We start from the raw sequence: 22,634 nt of genomic DNA on the forward strand, positions 1-22,634 counted from the left end.
GTGCCTTTCACTTCTTATACAGTCATAGTTAACTTGAGTGCAGAGCGGAAAAACGGAATGAGATTTGAATCTTTCGATGTTCTTTAGAGGGAAGAACACTTGATGTCAGCTCAATTTAATCTTGCTCTCGCCCAGATCTGTGTTCTGTGTGAAAATAGATTAGATGAGCTTGTTTCGCCACAAAATGCATAATGAGGTGGAGATAGCGGAAGGTTTTTCATTCCATTAGCTCTGTAATAGAAGTAAGATGAGATGTAGCAAAAGGGGGAAATGAACGAAATGCGTTCTGTTTTCCTCAAATTGTTTCTGCCTGTCTCTCTTCTAAAGTCAAATTTGCCATGTTGGGGCAGCAAACCCCTAATAATAAATGAAAATAAGAAAGATTGCTGACAGGGAGAATGCAAGTAAAAGATGTTCGATTACACAATAACATTTTTAGAGGGAGCTCTTATTTGGATGCAGTTCCACTGTTTCAAACTGTTTTTTAAAACTGTACCGTCGAAGTGTCAGGAGATGCTATCTCAGGCGTGAACCTTCAAAACGGAGCATGTGAAGGCGTGTTTCCATACTTTCACAAGCCTAATTAAAGAGCCACAGAAACAATATTCTCACTAGCCTGTCTTCGCTGGGAGCCGGTCGAACAGATTAGTTTGCTGGTAGACTCGACAGCTTGATTAATGGGCCCCCAATTATCCTCCAGAGAGGTGCTCAGCTGTGAAATGATCCCGCGTGTGGAGATCCTGCCTTGGGCTTAAACAAAAACACTTCTGCTGTGTTATGTGTTATTTAAGTCGTCCCTGTCGCGTGCACTGTTCTGCGTGCCTGTGAGCTGATTAGATTCAGTTGGGAGAAGATAAACCCGCAAATGTTCAACACATGTGCGATTTTATACTCACACAACAGTTTGTGTGACATGTGTGTGGTTGTCTGTATGTGTGTGTGTGTGTGTGTGTGTGTGTGTGTGTGTGTTAGCTGGTCTCAGTTATCTGCCGATTTCTCATGGTAACACTTTTGGAATGCACTTGATCAAAATGACTAAAACTGCCAGATACAAGTGGGAGCTTAGGGCCTTTTTCAAAGCTATTGTGGGTGATTCAGCCAATAAGTTATATGTATTCCTATTCAATGTCAGAGCCATAGAAGAAGTGTTTTGAACCCCACCCATCGATAGTTAAATCTTTGTGTGATGGAAAAAAAAGAGGAAGAGTAATCCTATAAAGTAAAACACAGGGCGTTCATAACTAAAGCTATGTTGTAAGGTGTCTTGTATAGACCTTGAAACAGCATTGTTTTTAATGCTTCAGGAGATTTTTCCTAAAGTTGAGGATCGTGTTGCGAAACAGGCAGCAGACTTTGACACAGCCTCGTACTGGAAATGAGATTTGAACTCATGACCTCTGGCATCATGAGCCCTCTGATTAACTCTCACACACACCCCAAACACATGTCCTTTTGTCCTCGTTAAGAACCTTGTCGTTTAATGGGGTCAGTTTGTCATAGTCAGGTTCTCAATGCCACAGCTAGTTTTGTCTGGTTAAGCACAGGAATGTGTCACGTTAGGAGAAGGCTATATATAGCTGAATGACATTTCTCTTTAGGTTTGTTTTAATTATTAATTTATTGAAGACAAAGCAGCATACCATGCCCCCCAAAGCACTACACTGTTTGTTGCTAGCATGGTGTTTTCACAGAACCACAGTTTGACTGGAATATAAATTAAAACTAGAAACTAAATATGACTTTAAACTAGTCTGTCATGTGAACAAACTGTATCCAGTTAAGGATATTCATTATAATTTATAATCTATTTCATTTTATCAGGTGAGGGACTTTGAGCGCTTTACTTTCTCTTACTAAAGTAATAATGGCTATAAATAGTTGCTATCACTTATGAAAACATACAGCAACACTGTCGCAATTTTTGATTTTAAGGTGGTGAGACAGGCTAAGTAACTCTCCGTTTAGAGTGAAAGTAGGATCTTATTAAGCTGATTCAGAATGTTAATCTGTGAAGTCAGAAATCCGCAGGGCTGGAATAGGCTCAATTAAGCCTCAGGCGGGCGTAAAACGTCATCTCGGACATACAGCCGCAGATTAATCTGAACTTTCCACCAGGGACCAGTGATCTTATTAACTCTGATCCGACTTCAGCTGCTCAGGAGAGGGGAGTTAGCTTGAAATATAAGCTGAGATACCCTGAAACCATCAAAAAAACCCCAAAAAACGTGAAACCCCAAATGAATATGACACAGTGTTTCATGGTAAGTTTGGCTTGAAAGTTTTGAAGCTTGAACTTTTCTCTGGTTTTACAAAACTAGACTTAGTGCTGAGAATGTAAATAAATAAAAAAAAATTTGACAGGAAAGGGGGAAAAAGGCTTGAAAATCACGTTCCCGTTGTTACGGTCATTGTTCGATTTGACGCTTGTGGATCGATCGATTAAGAAGCTTCCTGACACTATTTTCTGAGAGCGTTCGGGTCTCTCCAACGTGAGATTGATTTTTAAAGTCAATTAAGTAAAGACCCAATGTGTGAGAGGAGCCACACAGAGATGAGACAGAAGTATTCCACTTTAACGTGCTGAAAGGTTTGTCGATACGAAAGGCCTTGAACCACATAATGGCAACAGACCTGTGCCACTCTTGTCGGAATGGACTGAAAAGAATGAGAAAGATCTGTATTTGACGTGCAGGTTCAGAGAAGCCTCTGTCTTGGGCCTGCTGGGTTTTGGAATATGTGATCGATACCCATTTTATCTAATCTACCCCCCCCCACACACACATCTTTTAGCTGGTCTGCTTCAATCATTATCTGTGTCAGTCCCAAAGGGATTAAAAGGATGAAAAGATGATCTATTAAATGTACTCTATTGCAAATTTCATCTGCATGAATTTTTCCTTCAGACACAAACTCACACTCAAAACAGAGCCCCTCCTGCGAGGATGTCAGGAAACTAAACTTCACAGGCATGTTTAAAAAAAAACCCTAAATATTACAAAGCAGCAGAGGGGGTTGTTATGGTGTTTTATGCCATAAGGGCGCTCTGATAAACCTCTCATTTAAAAACTGAGGAAGATGGTGAGAACATATTATCGTTATAATCTGTCTCAGATCACAACAGTAGAACAATTTTAATCTCTTGTTTTGTTTTGTTTTCTTTTGTAGGTTAGGATTTAGCAAGCTATATTGAAGAATATTTCCTCTTTGATCAATTAAATTTTATTATTTCGGAAAGGAGAAGAAAATGCAACAAAGAAATAATCAGCTTTGGTTGGGATCCCGTGCACGTAGCAAAAATGCCGTACTGGATCGACACTACAATGTGGACATTGACTCTCTCATGCATCCTCCTGGAGGTATATAGAGAAAAGGAACAACCTGAACAAAGAAAAACAGATGTGCAAGCGATTACCTGGTTTCTGTTATCTGATAGTGCGCTTCAGGGCAAAGAACTGAACGGTTATTGGCAGATTCTTCTCCTTTGTCTTTCCACCCACTTCCACCAACAGAAACTAATGAATGTTTGGATGCCTGTGAAATGTGTGAATATTAATGATGCACACACTGCTGGATTCCCAGTCTGTCCCTATGTGTCCCATCTTAGAGCCAGGTAAAAAGCCCATACTTTAGTCCATAGAGATAAAACTTACACAGGCACATAGCTTTCATAGTCATGGTCTGAGAATACACAGTTGTAAGCTAAGAGGTATCTAAAATGCAGAATGTCTTTTCTTTCTTTCTTTCTTTCTTTCTTTCTTGTTTGAAATTGTTTCTTCCCTCCCCCACACCACTTCCTTACTCACCACCCCTACAGGTTCAGCAGGAGTTCAGACAATTTGTCTGTGTGTGTGTGTGTGAGTGTGTGTGTGTGTGTGTGTGTGTGTGTGTGTGTGTGTGTGTGTGTGAGTGTGTGTGTGTGTGTGTGAGGAGCTTACTGCAGTAGGATGTTGTGGGCGCTAATGCTGCTCTTTGAATCTCAGATGAATTAGAACTGAGGAAAATGGCTTCTGTGATTGCATACTAATCCCTCCATCCCACCCTCATCCTTTAGAGAATGAGTGAAGCACTTCTACACTCACCTTGAGTCTGCCGAGAAGGTTCACTGCCATTCCTGTTGAGACAGTAGAACTGAGTGTGTAAGGAAACACCAAGTGTAATTAACTATTTTCCGTACAATGTAAGACTACTTGAAGGTCATGCCCGGGTGGTACAGCACTAAATTGCGCTGCCGGGTTTCAGATCTGAAGGCTCAGCATTACCATCTCCTGGGTCATGGCCACGTTAAGAACACGACTGACCGTGTTCTGGGAGGGTCAGCAGGACACAGCCTCAACACGGCCCTTGGCTGAACCTGCAGAGAACAGAGTAGACCTCTGCTAATGCCATGCTCCTGTGGAGATAGCTATACACTGGCAGGTGAAAAGAGGCCATAAAAAAGAAGAAAAGAAGTCTTACTTCATATGTATCAGAGGGAGCAGATCCTCACATGCCTTGGTGAGGGGGTATTGATGTAGGGGTACTGGTGTAGGGGTACTGGTGTAGGTGTATTGATATAGGGGTACTGATGTAGGGGTACTGGTGTAGAGGTACTGGTGTAGGGGTACTGGTGTAGGGGTATTGATGTAGGGGTATTGGTGTAGAGGTATTGATGTAGGGGTATTGGTGTAGGGGTACTGGTGTAGAGGTATTGATGTAGGGGTACTGGTGTAGGGGTATTGATATAGGGGTATTGGTGTAGGGGTACTGGTGTAGGTGTATTGATATAGGGGTACTGGTGTAGGTGTATTGATATAGGGGTACTGGTGTAGGGGTACTGGTGTAGGTGTATTGATATAGGGGTACTGGTGTAGGTGTATTGATATAGGGGTACTGGTGTAGGGGTACTGGTGTAGAGGTACTGGTGTAGGGGTACTGGTGTAGGTGTATTGATATACGGGTACTGGTGTAGGGGTACTGGTGTAGGGGTATTGATATAGGGGTACTAGTGTAGGGGTACTGGTGTAGGGGTATTGATGTAGGGGTATTGGTGTAGAGGTATTGATGTAGGGGTATTGGTGTAGGGGTACTGGTGTAGAGGTATTGATGTAGGGGTACTGGTGTAGGGGTATTGATATAGGGGTATTGGTGTAGGGGTACTGGTGTAGGTGTATTGATATAGGGGTACTGGTGTAGGGGTATTGGTGTAGGGGTACTGGTGTAGGTGTATTGATATAGGGGTACTGGTGTAGGTGTATTGATATAGGGGTACTGGTGTAGGGGTACTGGTGTAGGGGTACTGGTGTAGGTGTATTGATATAGGGGTACTGGTGTAGGTGTATTGATATAGGGGTACTGGTGTAGGGGTACTGGTGTAGGTGTATTGATATAGGGGTACTGGTGTAGGGGTACTGGTGTAGGTGTATTGATATAGGGGTACTGATGTAGGGGTACTGGTGTAGGGGTACTGATGTAGGGGTACTGGTGTAGGGGTATTGATGTAGGGGACTTGCATAGGTGAGGAGTACAAGGAATTGGACATGTCAAATTGGAAAACAAAAAGGAAAGTTAAAAAAGGAGTACTTGACAATTTTGATCTTACAAGATATTATCCGTTGCTCAGTTACACAGTGCATGGGTGTGTGACAGAGAGAGAGAGAAAAATAGAGAATGAACGTGTGTATGTGTGTAGAGAGAGAAGGGTGTGTGTGTATGTGTGTGTGTGTGTGTGTGTGTATGAGAGAGAGAGGAGATGCCTTTGTGTGTGAGTGTGTGCATGTAATGATGCTTTCACAGCTGTGTTTCTCACTTTCATCTCTCCAGAGGCACATGGAGGTGAACCCGTCGTTTGGACAGTTGTGCTGTAATTAGGCAGACGCGGGATGACGGATGTAACCCCGTTGACCTTGGCAGCAAAACTGTACTTTCTTTGGTTCCTGACACTCTTATTCATCTCTGTTGTAGACAAAGAGCTTTTCAGAGTGTACTGGACAGACTGAAGAAGGGTGTGGGAGATGATATGTAGCAATGGCCTTTGCCATGTCTGTTACTGTGATTTTGAGAGGAAAATACTCACAAACAGAAAACAATTGCAATTAGATGGATGTAGGTGGATTGAGGTTGTCCTTTGAGACCATTGCTTTTTTAATTTCATCCTTTGGGAAAAACAAAAGACATAAAATGTGCTATTTTTTATTTTTACAGACCAAAAGTTAGTTGTAGAGCTGGTTGTTTTTGGATAACTAATATTTGGTAGGTAAATATTTAACTTCATCACAGTCAAAGCTGTTCATCACATAGTCACTCCACTTACATAAGATGAAGACATAAAGAGTCCCTCACAGACATCATAAAAAAAGTGGTTTAAGATTAACCTTGTTGCCAATGGTCATTGTCATTTGTAATTTTTGGCTAACAAATCTGGACCCATTTTTTAACAAAGTAAAGCTCACTCAGCAGGAAGTCGCACCATTAGATTTGTGCTCGTTTTTTGATCAGTGATTAATGACAAATGAAGAGCTCATATCTGTGTGGGCTGTTTTCTTCTTCTTTTTTTTATTGGGATTGTGTGACAGCTGGACTTTATTACAGGAAACGAAGCACTGACAATTTTGAGGCATTAACACTCGTACAATGTAAACTGCGTACATGCCGAAAAACCCAAATATAAACAGCCCAGCCATCACACTTAACCCCTTAGCCTCAATATTATAAACATATTTAACCACCAATCAGAGAACGACTCGAAGCATACGTGTGTGTGTGTGTGTGTGCATATGTGTGTTACGCTTTAACAGTCACAGAACAAAATGTATCCATGTGGAATTTTCAGATGGATTCGTTTTCTTCTTGGGCCAGATTTACTCAACTCTTTAACCTTGTTTGTTATAACTTCGAGATATTAATCGAGATGTTTACAATGCATCATTATTTATGTTGACTATGCATGTTCTCTTGTAAAACTGGCCCAATATTTTCTAGATATTTAAAGAGTATTTACTGTTGTTATGATATGTTGTACTCTGAATGAAGATTTTATTAAGTTGACCTTTTCCACAGAACAGAGGTAACATCATGCATTCAGACCTTCGGAGTTTTACAAAACATGTCTGAGGTCTTCACATTCAAATCTTGAGCGAACCTCAAGTAATGTTGGAAAAAAGTACCAAGTCTAGTCCAAATTCCTGAATTTAGGCTTTGACTCAAAATTAATGAGAAAAGGTGCAGTATTTTACCTGAAATGACTGAATGACTTGCGTAGAGTAAAACGTGGGTTACAATCGGTCAACTAACAGCTCAGCGGAGTCCTGAAGCCAATAAAGGCATATCAGAATATATGTCAACATACTTTGTCACAGATGAAGTATGAAGGCTGTCAACTCGGTTGAGTTCCACTGAATACCAAATGAACTGATCCCTCACCCTGATCACGGCTAATGAGTGCAGCAGTAGTACCTCTGTAGAATAGGAATAGTTTTCTGTGCTTGTAATGCATTTTCATTGAGGAAAGGGAAACTGTTAAAGTTTTAGAGGCATCAGCTTTCCAAAGTAAACACTTAGAGTTCAGACCAGTTTGGAAAGTTCCGTGGGGAACAGTTAAATCAAGCATTAAATTTGCTTTTCTGAAGGGCACAGAAAATGTTTAAAAAAATTCACATAGCCAGGGATGATTTTATTTCAAAATGTGCTTTTGTAGAGCATTTGTCGTGAACTTGGGTTTCCTTGTGTCTTACAGAGGAAGAACAGTAGGCTACTGGTTAGCCTGACTCTCTTAACCAGCTGGGGAGTCTTTCTGCTGGCTGCCAGAATTTACTGGATGGGCAGTAAGCCTCCCAACTTCTCCAACTCGGACAACCCTGCAGCTGACTCTCCGCAACTCCTCACCAGAATTCTCACCTTCCTTTACCTGCCTGCTGCCAATCTCTGGCTGCTCCTCTGCCCTGACCAGCTCAGCTTTGATTGGTCCATGGATGCTCTTCCTCTGCTTAGAACCATCTTTGATTGGAGAAACTTCCACACGGTTACATTCTATACTGGGTTTGTGCTCTTGGCAGGTTTTGGTAGCCGAAGCCCATCGTCATTCCCCATCAAAGAGACAAACGGGAAGCTCCATGTGGCCAATGGGAAGTCCCTGACAAATGGGAACAGTCACCATCTCCTTGACAACAACCACCAACATGTTGACCAGGACTTGCCAAAAAGCACTCAGAATGGTTCCACCAAACCTCACCCTCATGACCCTACGGTGTTTCTTCCGGCCACAGAGAATGTGGTGGTCTTTTCACTTGGGCTCATGGCCTTACCCTTCCTCCCAGCCACCAACCTGTTCTTCTATGTGGGCTTTGTGCTGGCAGAGAGGGTCCTTTACATCCCCAGCATGGGCTTCTGTCTGCTAGTGACAGTGGGCGTCAGGGCCTTGTGCACGCGGTTCCGATTGAGGAGCTCCAGGACTGTGCTTCTTGGGTGTACAGCAGGGCTGGTCTTGCTCTACAGTCTGAAAACTGTGCTGAGAAACAGGGACTGGCAGAGTGAAGAGGCACTTTATAAGTCTGGCATTGCAGTCAACCCTGCCAAAGGTAGGAATTTGCCAGCGCCAAGCATTCAGGGTTTTAAGCTATGTGTTAGTGAGGATTACATTAGTAAGACTTAAACTGCTGCCAGGTTTGTTTTACATTCATTTCCAAACAACAACTGAAAAATCAGCTTTAGGCATCCACAAGAGTGTATACCTCAATACAATCAAATCATCTGTCATGTTTCTGTCATGTTGTTCTAAAATACCAGTTGTCAAGGCAGGTTCTTAAGATCGGTTTCACTCAGTTTTTCTCCTTCTCTTGTAAACACGTACTGGGCTATTAAGATATTATGTTTGGAATAAATTAGCCAAAAGTAACTCTATTACTGTATGAGGTTTAATAAAGGTTTGTAGTATACTGTGATTCACTTATGCTTACATAACGTGTCCTTGTCACTCAGCTTGGGGTAACCTTGGCAATGTCCTTAAGAACCAGGGGAAGATGGAGGAAGCGGAGCAGGCGTACAGAAATGCCCTCTATTACCGCAGCAACATGGCTGACATGCTTTACAACCTGTGAGTGCCAGCAAGTTCGTCTCCTTTACTGTGGCGTCCACCTGTACAGAGAGAATCAGAACATCTGCCAGCAGACTGGACAGGGAGAAAAAAGGAGAAACCGAGGGAGAGATTAATGTATCAAGTAATCTATTTTGAGTAGACAGAGGCAGAAACATGACAGGGGTTAAGGGATGAGAGATGGAGAAAGAGATAAAGAGGGTTAGACAGGAAGAGAACATTTTGGAGGGAAAGTGAAGGGATCTGTTCCTGCCGACGGGGTGTCGGCATGTGGACTAGGGATTTCATTAATCGTCCTTCATCCAGTCTGCAAGGATAGAGATCTGACACTTTTACAGCTCATGAACCCTCAGATGGCCAACACATCAAATCTCACAATTCGTAATACAGACCACCCCCTTCAGCATCTCTCTCTTCCCCTCTCACCCTGCCCCCCCCCCCCCCCCCCCCTCGACTGTAGTGCCAAACATTTTCACACGGGCTAGTCTCTGAGAGACTCATTATTTTTGTTAATATACTCATTTTCGTTTAAATCATAAATTTGCTTTTAAAATGTTTAACTCTATCTATCTTGGACACTCAGTTTTTGTATAATTGGTCTGAGAGAATAGGACAGTAAATGCAAGCAGTAAAATATGAATATGAAAAAAAAAAAAAATTAATGTCACAGTTATACAGTACAACAGTGTCTGACATCAATGCACCTTTAAATGCAGTTTTGACTGGCTTTAGTTCATCCTCTGTCATCCCTGTCTCTCAGCGGTCTCCTTTTACAGGAGAGTGAACGGTTTACTGAGGCTCTGCACTACTACAGATTGGCCATCAACAGCCGACCAACTCTGGCCTGTGAGTATTCCTAATCTGATTTGTGAGTATTACTAATCTGGTCTCTGGGTATTTCTAATTTTGCCTGTGAGTTTTTCTGATCTTGCCTGTAAGTGTTTCTAATCTGGCCTTTGGGTATTTCTCATCTTGCCTGTGAGTTTTTCTGATCTGGCCTGTGAGTATTTATGATCTGGCCTCTTGGTATTTGTAATCTTGCCTGTGAGCTTTTCTAATCTGGCCTGTGAGTATTTCCAATCCTGCCTGTGGGTATTTCTGATCTTGCCTGTGAATATTTCAAATATGGCCTGTGGGTATTTCTACTCTATCCTCATGGGTGACTTCAGGCTAATGGTCCACAAAGCTTTGTTCATGGAGCTAGTGCAAGCACTCTCAGTGAACCTACAGAACACACTTCCACCTTGCCTGGCTTTATTTGGATACATGGCAGGCTGGCCGCTGGTTGTCTGTGCTAATTGGACCCGCAATTGGTTTTCTTCTGGCATTTGAGTGGCATTATGAAACCTGCCTGACTAATGAGAGAGTCAATCCCACTCTTGGCTTATGCTGTGTTGAACTGACTGGCTCTAGTGGTTTAGGCTGGTAAATTTTCCCATGCTCTACTCTCTAATTTTATTATTCTTTTCTGCTTTGCTGTACTCCTCTCTCTCTCTCTCAGAGGGAACATACTTAAAAACCATGTTCCTAGGTGAGAGTGAGTCAGCCAGTGTCACTCTTCCTCCCCCTGCTTGTCAAAGGTCACTAACAGTCAGTCTGTTTGATTCCAGTTTGGTCCTGTCGACAGTGTTCTCCTCCATAAGCATTATGTATTTTGATGACGCTAATACTCTGTGCCAGCATCATCAACATTGTGTTGGCCACTGCATAAGCTGGAAAGGTCGTGGGTAATTGGACTTTCTCCCACACAGGAGAAAATTTAGAAATGGAAACAAAGAATTCTCCCTTTTTCTCATTTTCTGGCTCTCACACTCTCACTCTTTCCTTGGCTCACATCCTTTGTTTCTCTTCCATTCCCCGCTTTCACTCTCTCCCTCTGCCTCTGCCCCTCTCACAGCTGCCTACCTGAACACGGGCATCGTTCTCACAGCCCAGGGGAATGTGGAGGAGGCCAAGCGTGCGTTCATCACCTGCGCAGACATCCCCGATGAAAACCTGAAGGACCCCCATGCTCACAAGACCTCTGTCACCAGCTGCCTTTACAACCTGGGCAAGCTGCTTCATGAGCAGGGCCAGCAGGAGGTAAAGGAATGCCCAGAGGGCCCGGCGCCACACCCAGGGCCTCATTCACAGACTACAGAGATTAGCTTCCGCTAATTTCTTTAGCGTGTGTAAAATCGGTAACGTGGCCAAGGATTGGTCTTTGTAATGCACCAATCAGAGAATGTCTTATTTGTCATGCAAGCCGGGATAACATTAGTGTATGCAAATAATATTAGTATGATTGACTGTATGGTTGTAATTTAATCAAACTGAAAATTGAATGGCAGCAGTTATTGTAAAATATTTTGCAGTTTGACGTAGTGAAAAAGAATCAACAGCACTCACATTTTGACAAAGATGCAGCAGTCTTGCACTCAGACAATGATATTTTTTTTTCTTTCTTTTTAAAGGAGGCACTTTCAGTGTTCAAAGAGGCTGTACAGAAAATGCCTCGCCAATTTGCTGCCCAGAGTCTGTACAACATGATGGGTGAGTGCAGTGGAAGAGAAAGCATTTTGTCTTTCTCTTTTGTTTTCCTCACATTAATTACATGATTGTAAAGGAGATCTCAGTGGTAATTTCATGATTACAAGGTACCTCCTCATATTAATTATGTGATCATAACATGCTACCTCATAGTAATTACATGATTACAAAATGTCACTGCTCAGCAGTGGTGTTTAATTCGTGGAATTGTACATGAGGGTAAGAGAAGACAAGAGAAGAGAAGACAAGAGAAGGGAAGACAAGAGAAAGGGGTTAAAAGAGGAGAGAGGAGAGGATAGATGGCAGGCAAAGAGAAGAACAGAAAAGAGAAGAGAAGAGAAGAGAAGCACATTTTTACAGCTGGATGAGTGTATTAGCTGATTTCTGAGGGAGTGATGGATTAACATGGAACAGAAGACCTTGCTATGAGCTCATCTTTGCCTTCAGCAGTCACACTCACGTCATAGTTGTATACTGGCTGTTCTTGGGTCAGTTACGCTTGTTCTGTGTTGAGGGTCACACAAGTTCTCTGCTGTACTGGAGTCAGTTTCATGATGTCAGGGTAGAGGGACAGGTCTCCAGGGGAACGGAGGCATGGTTTTTAAGTAACGTCTGGTCTCAGCAGGCTTATCTGTCTCACACCTGCATGGATATTTGGGATACAGTGATTTTGGGGAGCGGCTGGGAGTGTTGGAAGAATGTTCCATCCATGTTACATTGGACCAGAAACGTTCCGGAATGTTTCATATCTATAAATCAGAGCCCCTTCCTGGACACCTCCAGGAAAAACAATCTATCTTAACTCCCGAAACACATTCTTCTAGATATTTCTGTTTTGTCCTTCATCATCTGATAGGTCACTTGTGAATAGTTGACCCCTTTAAATCTCGTCTATTGGCCTGACCTTACAGGAGAAGCCTACATGAGACTGAATAAGTTGGAGGAAGCAGGGCACTGGTACAGGGAGTCTTTGAGGGCCAAACCAGACCACATCCCTGCTCACCTCACCTACGGAAAGCTGCTGTCAATCATGGTTAGTTCTACCTTCTTCTTCTCTTTCAGCATCTGTCAGTGGGACCTTCTTTCATTTTAAACTAAGACCCATTGCATATTCAGCATGGTACTATGTGACTGGGCTTGGTGTCTGCTTCGTGACAGCATAAAATTCTCATTTTTATTAAATTCTTGTCTTTTAATTTCAATTACAGTCTATTACATATTATACAATTACAATTACCATTACAACCTCTCACATACTGTGCAATTACAATTAAAATGAAAGTCTATCACATACTGTACAATTGCAATCACAATTAGAGTCTATAACATGCTATCTATCACATACATATACAAACATATATTACATTACAGTGCATGTCATCTATGTAATAATATGTTATATTGTTCCACCAATCAGCTCTCTCTCTTTTATACATCCCGCCTCCACAAAGGCCTACTTCCCATCAATCAGAATTCCTCATGTTTCACCAATATCTCTGCAATGTTCATCTAAGATAAGAGATAAGCAAAGCTTTGCTCAGTATATATCTTTGTTATTATAACTGCCACAGTAAAGTCAACGGTAATTAAAGGGAGCCCTGGAGCAGATGAATGTTAAATGACTCTGTGAGAGATAGTTGGGCCAAGCTGCACAGTCGAAAGCTTTTTCTGTTTCACGCAGCCGAGCAGTGGCTGTCGCAAAGAGAATAGTGAAAGGACAAGTTACTTTTCTGGGACACCCACTGCTGCTTAACAAAAACTAAACAGTCAGCAAGATGAATTGTCTTGTTTTTGTGTTGAAACTGGGGTAAAACAGCCTGGACATGAGAATACTGATTTACTTTGAACTGGGTAAGACTAAAGCACAATTAGGCTGTGAGGATAAGCCAACATTTCTTAACAGCAGCGACTTTGAGGTGCCCTCGCTGTTTTTGTTTCCTTACAAAGTCCACACTTAAAAATTATGATAAACATTTTGGGAAGTACATGCATATACGCTGTAAAGATACATATGTAGTGTGTATAAATTCCGGGAAGAAGAGTGAACCACGCTAAGTTGTGGGTTGTTCACATGCAAGGGCATATTATTTTTAGATTTAATAAAAATGCAAATCGCATAATTCGTATGAGAAATCAGCAGGGCATGCGCACATACACACACACACACACACACACACAATAAAGCAAAAGCAAGCTGAACCTTTAATGGGGCAAATTTGAGACAACATACAAACCTGTCACTAGTAGACCCTCCTCTCTCACTAAACTTCTAATGTACAAGGACACATTTGCATAAAGAGGTGTGACTGCTGTGTATGACTCATGGGTCTTATTTGTCCAGTCCTGCCGTACTCCCTTTGAAAGAGTCTCCAGACCTACAGTCATTTCCTCCTCCTGCATCTGATCTGGCCTCCAGGACCACTGCTTTTAGTAGAGCAGAGTTTCTCCGATTAGAGTCAAAGCAGAGTCCAAACCTGTAAAGTTTTACACAGAATAAAATAATGCACTGGCAGAGTCTAAACCTGTAAAGTTTTACACGGAATAAAATAATGCACTGGCAGGGTAGTTTTATCTCATGTTTCCTTTACACAATAAAAATAAACAATGTTAATTTAGGAAGTGTTTGTTTGAAACGTTAAAATGACAGTTCCCCTAGAAAAAAAAGCTAAATTGTCCCCAGAAATGTTTTTAAAAATCTGATTCTCCATCTGGTTTCTGTGAATTCCCAGACCACATGTAAAACAAGAAGGCCAAGTGTTCATGGTTGTGCTGAAGACATGGATTTTTTTTTTCTGTGGTTTAAAATCCCAAATGTGGTCACAGTTAGCCAGTATGCCCATAAAAAGCACTTAATCCTAAGGTCTCTCCAAAGCCATGTAATCTCTGGTGCATTAAAATAATTTTAAATGCTTAAAGTAAATATTAATCAATAAATCTATAAAAAAGGAAAAATTAAAAAAGGAGTTCTATATGACTGAGTCATTCATTACAGGCTTCCCTGTGTAGTTTAAGTTTCAGTGATTGCACACACACACTGTGAAATGAGCAGTGAATTTGTCCTCTGCATTTAACCCATCCAATACACCAGTAGTGAACACACACACCAGACGCAGGAGCAGTGGGCAGCCTTCCTTGGTGAGCGCCCGGGGTTAAATGCCTTGCTCAAGGGCACACAGCTGTGGATGTTGGACCTGGGAATCGAACCAGCAACCCTCCAGTCACAAGCCTGGTTCTCTACCCTTTAGACCACGGCTGCCCCTTTTTTTTTTTTTTTTTTTTTTTTTTTTTTTTTTTTTTTTACACCTGTAGGTGTAAAAAAAGGACCGTTTCTTGACTGATGATGCTTGGCTTTTCTTCATTTATTTCTCAGTCAAACTAAACAGAGTATAACAGTCAAGGTAATGTCTTTAATGAAGCAAGACATACATCTTACTCAACATTATGTATGTATAGGTGTATTTCGTGTCTCAGTTTACACTCAGCTGTCCCCCCCTACATTTTGAATCAGTCCCCCCTACCAGCCCAGCTCTGTTCCTCTGACACCCTGCCCCTCAGACACCCCCAGCCCAGCTCTGTTCCTCTGACACCCTGCCCCTCAGACACCCCCAGCCCAGTTCTGTTCCTCTGACACCCTGCCCCTCAGACACCCCTAGCCCAGCTCTGTTCCTCTGACACCCTGCCCCTCAGACACCCCCAGCCCAGCTCTGTTCCTCTGACACCCTGCCCCTCAGACACCCCCAGCCCAGCTCTGTTCCTCTGACACCCTGCCCCTCAGACACCCCCAGCCCAGCTCTGTTCCTCTGACACCCTGCACCTCAGACACCCCCAGCCCAGTTCTGTTCCTCTGACACCCTGCCCCCCAGACACCCCCAGCCCAGCTCTGTTCCTCTGACAACCTGCCCCTCATACACCCCCGCTGCTGTGGTCCATCAGAGCCAGCTTCCAAACAGGATATTACTCCTCAGCAATGGGAAAAGAGCCAGACCTAATGCAATTACTCCCCCTTCCTTATTGAATCACAGGAATCGGTGAACTGGAGGCCGCCCGGTCCGTAACGGCGTGTTGTCAGAGGGACAGGGGAAGGTCAGACAATGAACCTCGAGTGTTACTTCATCCTAATCCACGCATGACTTCATCTCACAGTTAATCTACTCCAGCTAACAGAAAGCCCAACATGTCACAGCTATTGGTGTCAGTGGGATTCCTCAGTGTTTGTTTGAGAGGTTCCAGCCCTTATCAGAGAGAGTAGGACAGCATCCAGCAGTGTCACACTCAGACCCAAAATAACACACAGACACCATCCTTGCTAGTGTTTCATCCTGACCTATGTAAGGTTTTAACATATTTAATGCTTTTTCACATGCGTGTGGAAGATTCCTTGTGGGGAAGGGTGGTAGTTTCTTGGTGTTGAGTTGAGTGATGAATAACATTCCATCTGATCAGTTACGACCAGTTTCACTGCCTGGGGATTTTAATGCGAACCTTGTATAGCTCCACATAAACATTATTCGTCATTTAGTATTTCATTTTTCTTCTCCAGTCCTACTTTTTCAACCTCTCAGTATATTAACGAGGCCGATCATTGAGTTGTTTCTCTTCAACAGCATGCTAAAACCAAGGGGGGTGGATTTCAATTCTTGTTTTAGTTTGGACTAAAATTACAGACAGTTCTAAAAAAAACAAAACGAAACAAAACAAAAAACGACCTTGCTCTTGCTCTTACAGAGGTGAGGTTACTCTTTCAAATATTTAGACATTTTACTCAAGGAGTGATGATATTGTTGTAGTAGACAAACTTCTCCCCCATAATGCACATGGAACAAGAGCCTCTCTGCAACGTTTACAATAATGTATAATCTTTCAACATTGTTTTCAGCTGCAGTTATCATTTGCTCAGTATATGTAACCAGACTTTTACTTGATAGCAAAGCGTAGTGAATACATACAAAGGATCCTTACCAATGATGCTAGCCTATGCTAAGCTAATGCTGAAAACTGTTCACTCCAGCTTTCCTTCCTGCTTAGGTTTTTCTTCCTCCCTTTCCCTAGAATACAGAATTCCAGGATCTGTTCTGCAAATCGCAGAATTCCCCCATAAGCAGCTATGAGTAAAATGCTACACTGCTTTTTCAGAACAGTTCTGCATTTTATAGAGCAGTCTGTGGCAGTTCTGTCTATGCTCCAGCTGACTGAAATAATTGCACATGGGCAAACACATTAGAATGTTTTTCTATCAGCCCATTTATTCACTGGGTACTTTTCATTGCAGTCATATCATCCAGTCTTGGTCTGGAATATCACTATGAGTTTGGTTAGCTGTCAGTAATGGAATATGCATGTCTAATTGTCCATAATACAGCCAGCATTTTGCATAGCAAACAGAGTACAAGCATGCGGAGAATTTAATGAAACTAGCCTCATCCGTGTGGTTCACTCACTGTGGACTAAATGGCAAAATTCATGTCAACACAGAAGCCATCGGTAGTGAACAGTAAAACATGGAAAAGACTGAACTAAAGCAGCTCTCTCCAGGCTAGGGTCTCTCACACACACACACACACACACACACACATTGCACTTTGCAGAAGAGTGTTTTAATGGGTAGCATATCCTGGTTTTATGGCAGACGTTTTGTTGCCAGACGTCAGGTCTTACAGGAGAGAATTGTAACAGTAATGAAAAGCAGATGCAGCATGCAGCCCTGGGATTACTGTTCAACCCCATGTTCTGTCAAACCTGTGAATAAAATCAAGAATGAACACTTTTTCAGAGCCCATATTTGACCCCCAAATATACATAACTGAAAATCTCAATCATAAACCAGTGTAGGTGGATGGGTGGGCATTTTATAGCCGATGACCACCCTCACAGTCTAACCAGTTCCCTGAACTGGGCTGTGAGAAGGCCGGATACTGTGGTCTGAGCTCTGCTATGTGTTTTTATCTTGATCATACGAAATGAACGCAGACATATTAGCATATGGCACAGGTGAAATTTAAGTGTTTTGATTTAAAAATTAACAGATACATCTACATGGTCCATACTAAGATGATCAGAGACAATAGTAATTTATGGACTGTTTTATGTTGTAAAAGAATTTTGATTTTTGTTTGTTTGTTTGTTTGTTTGTTTGTTTTTGTTTGTTTTTTTCACATACAGTCATAAACTAGCATATTTTACTCTAAATTAAGCAAGCAAATAAAATAAGCAGAATGAAGAAAATGAAGACTGACAGATTGCCTGTGTGTCCAGACTTTGCATAGCATTTCAACAAGTCCTTTTTTGTCACGAATCTTTTGTCATGCCTCTCTCTCCGCCCCTCCCTCTGATTTGGCCTATCAGCATTTGGTATCACCAGCTTATTGCCTGTCTTTGTGTTTTGATTCTGGTCAATGTTTTTTTGGGGTAAAGCACCGGCATCCTGTTTTCGACTGAGTGTTCTCAACACCTTTCTTAGGCAGCATCACATCAGGAAAAAAAAAGAAAGAAACTGATTCTACATGACTGTGACTGGTACATTCTATTTGTAACCATAGCGATTCAGTGCTAACCTTGTCTGCCGTGAGATGCTGACTTTATCTCTGTGGTTCTGCTGTTGTCTTCTTCAGGGCCAGAGGGCTGAAGCTGAGCAGTACTTTCTCCGAGCCATTAAGCTTGACCCCAGCAAAGGAAACTGCTACATGTACTATGGTAGGACACACACCACTGCTCAATTCATCTGATAGAACATTTAAATATGTTTATAATGAAATTACCAAACACCTGCATAGCTGTTATCTGTATAGTGTAGTCAGAGATGAGTGTACTATAGTGTGATGCTGGGTGAGGATGCTGTTCTGAATGGAGATGGTCCTCTCTGCATGTGAAATGCATTGTTCCCTATTAAAGTATGCATGGTGTATTCTGAGCAGACTTGCTGAGGGGACAGACGAGATGTGAGGATCTGTTGTGTGCTAATAACTGAGCAATTTGTGTGGTCGTGACTCTTTATAAATTGTTTTATCATTTAACAGGAGGGCTTCTTAAGTGGCAATGGCTAAAACTGCACACGCACGCACGCACACACACACACACACACTTTGGAAATGGTATCATAATCCATCACATATTCTCAGTTTTGCTGTGAGGAAATTCCCCTCCACCATTTGTCAAATGCCTCCGGTAACCAGCACCATTCGTTAACCGTTTATCTCAGTGAAACTGATGGGAAACTGAATGTCTCCTGTGGCTTAGGAACCTCATTTTGTGTTCCTCTCCTTCAGCCTATCTCTCTCTCTCTCTCTCTCTCTCTCTCTCCCTCCCTCTCTATTTCTCTCTTCCCCTCCCTATTTCTATTCTGTTTGTTCTGTTTATCGTATGTCGTCTCTGGGGACTATGAGCTGCAGTCAGTCTGATGTCAATGGACCTGTTCGTTTCCTATCTTCAACACTCACTCTCTGTCTCTCTCACTCTCTCTCTCTCTCTTTTGGGGAAGCCTATCATGCCTGGTGCAGGTGCAGAGGAGCAGGCATTGGTTTGCCCCCCTTCACTGGCCTTGCTCCAGGCTCTGAAACCAAAATCCAACACATCAGCATTACTTCCAAACAAGTCGCTCAAGCAAATACACCCCTGTCTCATTTTACTGCTTTTATTTTCCTCAACATGGAAACATTAATCTCTCCACAACATTTACTCACATCCTACTGTATATAAACTAACAGCTACAATTTTTCAGTTTATTTACTGGCCAAATATCTTGAACATGAATAAATTTCATAAGGACTGATTTGACCTGCTGCCAACAAGATTCAAAACCAGACTGTCAACACTGCGACCCATAGCCTTAACCAAATAAACACGTAGGGGGTCGGCCCGACAGGTGGAACTAAGCAGTGGAGGAGTATGTTTGACCTGTACTGTTTGAATGTACAAGTTTGAAAGTGTGTGTGAAAGTGCCTATGTCCATATGCTTGTTTGTGTTTGTGGAGTGAAAAAAAAAAATCACAGAGCAGACACCAAACAGAAGTGCGAGGACAGCCCAAACAGCGAGAGTCTGTCTTTCCTGTCATTGTCCTCCTCTCTGGGATGCACGTATGGCCTGACCTCTTCACAGCCTTACGTGAGAGTAATCAGTTTTCCACTTCAAGGACCACTGTCACCAGCTGCCCCAGCACACGACACAGCCTCACTCTTTAACTGTGCAGTGTTAGACGCACTGCTGTACAGAAGTGGTGGAGCAGTTGTATGCCCAAAGTTGGCACGCACAGAGGGTAACAATTAGATACCAAGAAGTGGGTCTGCTGTCAGACTAACTTTTAACTGATCCCAGTAAGTCTAGATTTGTTTTTATTTCTGTTTTAATTATTATATTAATTTAGCTCTCTCTCTCTCTCTCTCTCTCTCTCCATCTCTCTCTCTCTCTCTCTCTGTCTGTTTGACTGTCAGGTCAGTTTCTGTTGGAACAGTCTCGTGTGGATGAAGCAGCTGTGATGGCAGAGAAAGCTGCACAGCTGGACAGCTCAGAGTTCGATGTGGTGTTCAGTGCCGCTCACATGCTCAGGTTTGTCTGTGTGTATGTGTGTGTGTGTCTACACCTGCTCAAGGGGAAATTAGCCTAATGAAGGAAGTAGTAATCCAGACAGAAAGAGTTTATTTTAATAAATTAAGAAAACGTGTGTGCACTTGTGCATTTGTGCATGTGTGTGTGTGTGTGTGTGTGTGTGTGTTCCGTGATTGAATTTGGGACCTTAGTGACTCTTGGTTCTTCTCCCGTGACCTTCATGCTGTGAGACCGTGACAGTCCTGGCTTTGTCTCTCTCATGTTTGACTCAGAGGAAGCTGACAGAGGCCTTCAGAGAGAACGGATGTTTGCTCATCCACGGGAACCTTCCAGATGTAAAGATTTCACATCCCCTTCTGTCCCACTGATCTTTCCTTTTGTCAAATAAAAAGGAAACCAAACTAAAGTGCCGGATTTAGATGTCTTCTATGACTTGGAAACATGTTTTCCCAACATGTAGTATTTGTTGAACCTGCCCCCATTTTTATCATTAAGAATGCGTATGTCTGTCATTGACTCAAGGTCAAATGAAGGTCATTGGCTAAGATATTGTATATACACAAGAGATTTCTTTGTGTTAACATTATCTTTTTATTCTTCACATGGATGTATATTAGTAATGTATTCTTGTGAATATAATGCCAAGATGAATTATGACAAATTTGATATAATTGACAAAGGTTGTGTGTGTTTGTGTGCGTTTTTCATGAACACGAGAAAGTGGGTAACATAATTCTGAACACTGGTACATTTTCATTGATTCTTTCAGATTATTGAGTTGATCATGGTTTGACTCAAAGTGAAAGACACCTTAGAGCTCACTATACATTTTAATATTTAACAGTTTCAAAAAAGGGGCAGTGAATTGTCTCTGCTCTCTTCCTCGCAGAGTAATGTTTTAATACATATCATCTCTTAATTCCTCTTCACTTTTCAAATGAATTTAATCCTCTCAGTCTTTATCTAACATACAGCCAGGGATACTCTGATGGTCTTTCTCGGCCTTTCTCTGCATTTTTACCAGCACACTGTGCAGTAGGAGGATTTCTCAACTGTCTTTTTTTTTTCTTTGGTTGCTTTACCTCATCCACATACTGGCTATTCTATAGCTAATCCTGAGGATAACAGGACAGCATACTTACTCGAACAGACATCTTGGTCTTTACTAAAACTGGTGCAGAGTGCTAGTGAAAACACACACTTTAGTGAAACCACACAGATTGGCAAAAACACCGTTTAGGTTTTAAGTGAAGTACAATATTCAGGGCACTCATAAATCTCTGAGTTGAAGAGAAAAAAAACAGTTGTGCATTACTATGATGTTTTGACTTCACTTCTTGAAACGTTCTTGAGGAGACTGTTGTCAAAATGATTTTTGTCTTTGTGTTTGCTTCTATCCAATATACAGTACACTTCAAGGTAATTACTAGGCTAACCACAAACACCAGGTGTCTTAGTAAAGTACCACAAGCTTTCAGAACAGCTTTAGTGAATAGTTTATGACAAATTACCAAGAACGAACTAACAAATATTTTACGGATAAGTTTGATTTCAAACTCTGCTACCAGTTTGGAATCACTCACTCTATCTAAGCCACTTATCCTGATAATGGTCGTGGGGGGTGCTGGAGTCTATCCCAGCACTCATAGGGGAAACACCCTGGACAGGTCACCAGTCCATCACAGGGCAGACACACATTCATACCTGAGGGCAATTTAGTGTCTCCACTTCACCTAACCTGCATGTCTTTGGACTGTGGGAGGAAACCCACGCAGACACAGGGAGAACATACAAACTCCACACAGAAAGGACCCTGACCACCCGGCCAGGAACCGAACCCGAAACCTTCTTGCTGTGAGGCGACAGCGCTACCCACTGCACTACCGTGCCGCCCAGTTCATTTTCAATTCTGTTAAAAATTGAGAAATGCAGTGAAACCCCGGCCAAGCCGTGGCTTAGCCTGCATTTGCACCACTGACGTTACTGTATTTTGTAAACCGCACAATACTTTTAGGTTTTAGGCTATAGCCTTTATAATTTGAACTACAATAAGGGCTATTTTCTATACAGTACTGTACTGTATTGTAGTGTATACACAGTTCAGTAATTTCATTTGTACAGTACTGTAATTTGAAAAGTGTCTGAAACAGCTGTAGGTCTACCGTATTTTGAGAGAGCCCATAAAATAGCGAAGCTGTCTGTTTCATTACTTTATATTCATGTAATAAATATATGGATGTCAATTAGATGGTAATCTGCATGAGACATAAAGAAAAAGAAAGTAAAAATCGGTTATAATGATCGTTCGCTTATAGTGATCAATTTCACCCAAACAGACGTGATCACTATAAGCGGTTTCCATTGTAATTCCATAGTTTGGTGTTTTGTGGATGAATCTATTGTTTGGTGTTTTATTGATGTTTTTGCAGACCAGTATTTCAGACACTGCTGCAGAATCTCCCATAAGCATTCCATAAGGTTGATCAAATCTCTCCATGT

The 22,634-nt window shown here is 42.1% G+C and overlaps 1 protein-coding gene across 1 annotated transcript in view; it reads left to right on the plus strand.

The window, feature by feature from the left end:
* The window catches only part of tmtc2a (transmembrane O-mannosyltransferase targeting cadherins 2a), a 57,230-nt gene that overhangs the window by 31,523 nt on the left and 3,073 nt on the right, over positions 1–22,634 (plus strand). The window contains exons 3-10 of the mRNA XM_030784122.1: positions 7,712–8,552; positions 8,953–9,067; positions 9,828–9,913; positions 10,965–11,149; positions 11,521–11,599; positions 12,508–12,629; positions 18,205–18,286; positions 20,021–20,135. Coding sequence (XP_030639982.1) covers positions 7,712–8,552; positions 8,953–9,067; positions 9,828–9,913; positions 10,965–11,149; positions 11,521–11,599; positions 12,508–12,629; positions 18,205–18,286; positions 20,021–20,135 — 1,625 coding nt within the window. The remainder of the gene's footprint in view (positions 1–7,711; positions 8,553–8,952; positions 9,068–9,827; positions 9,914–10,964; positions 11,150–11,520; positions 11,600–12,507; positions 12,630–18,204; positions 18,287–20,020; positions 20,136–22,634) is intronic.

Source organism: Chanos chanos, chromosome 1 (genome assembly GCF_902362185.1).
Source record: "Chanos chanos chromosome 1, fChaCha1.1, whole genome shotgun sequence".
Taxonomy (NCBI): domain Eukaryota; kingdom Metazoa; phylum Chordata; class Actinopteri; order Gonorynchiformes; family Chanidae; genus Chanos; species Chanos chanos.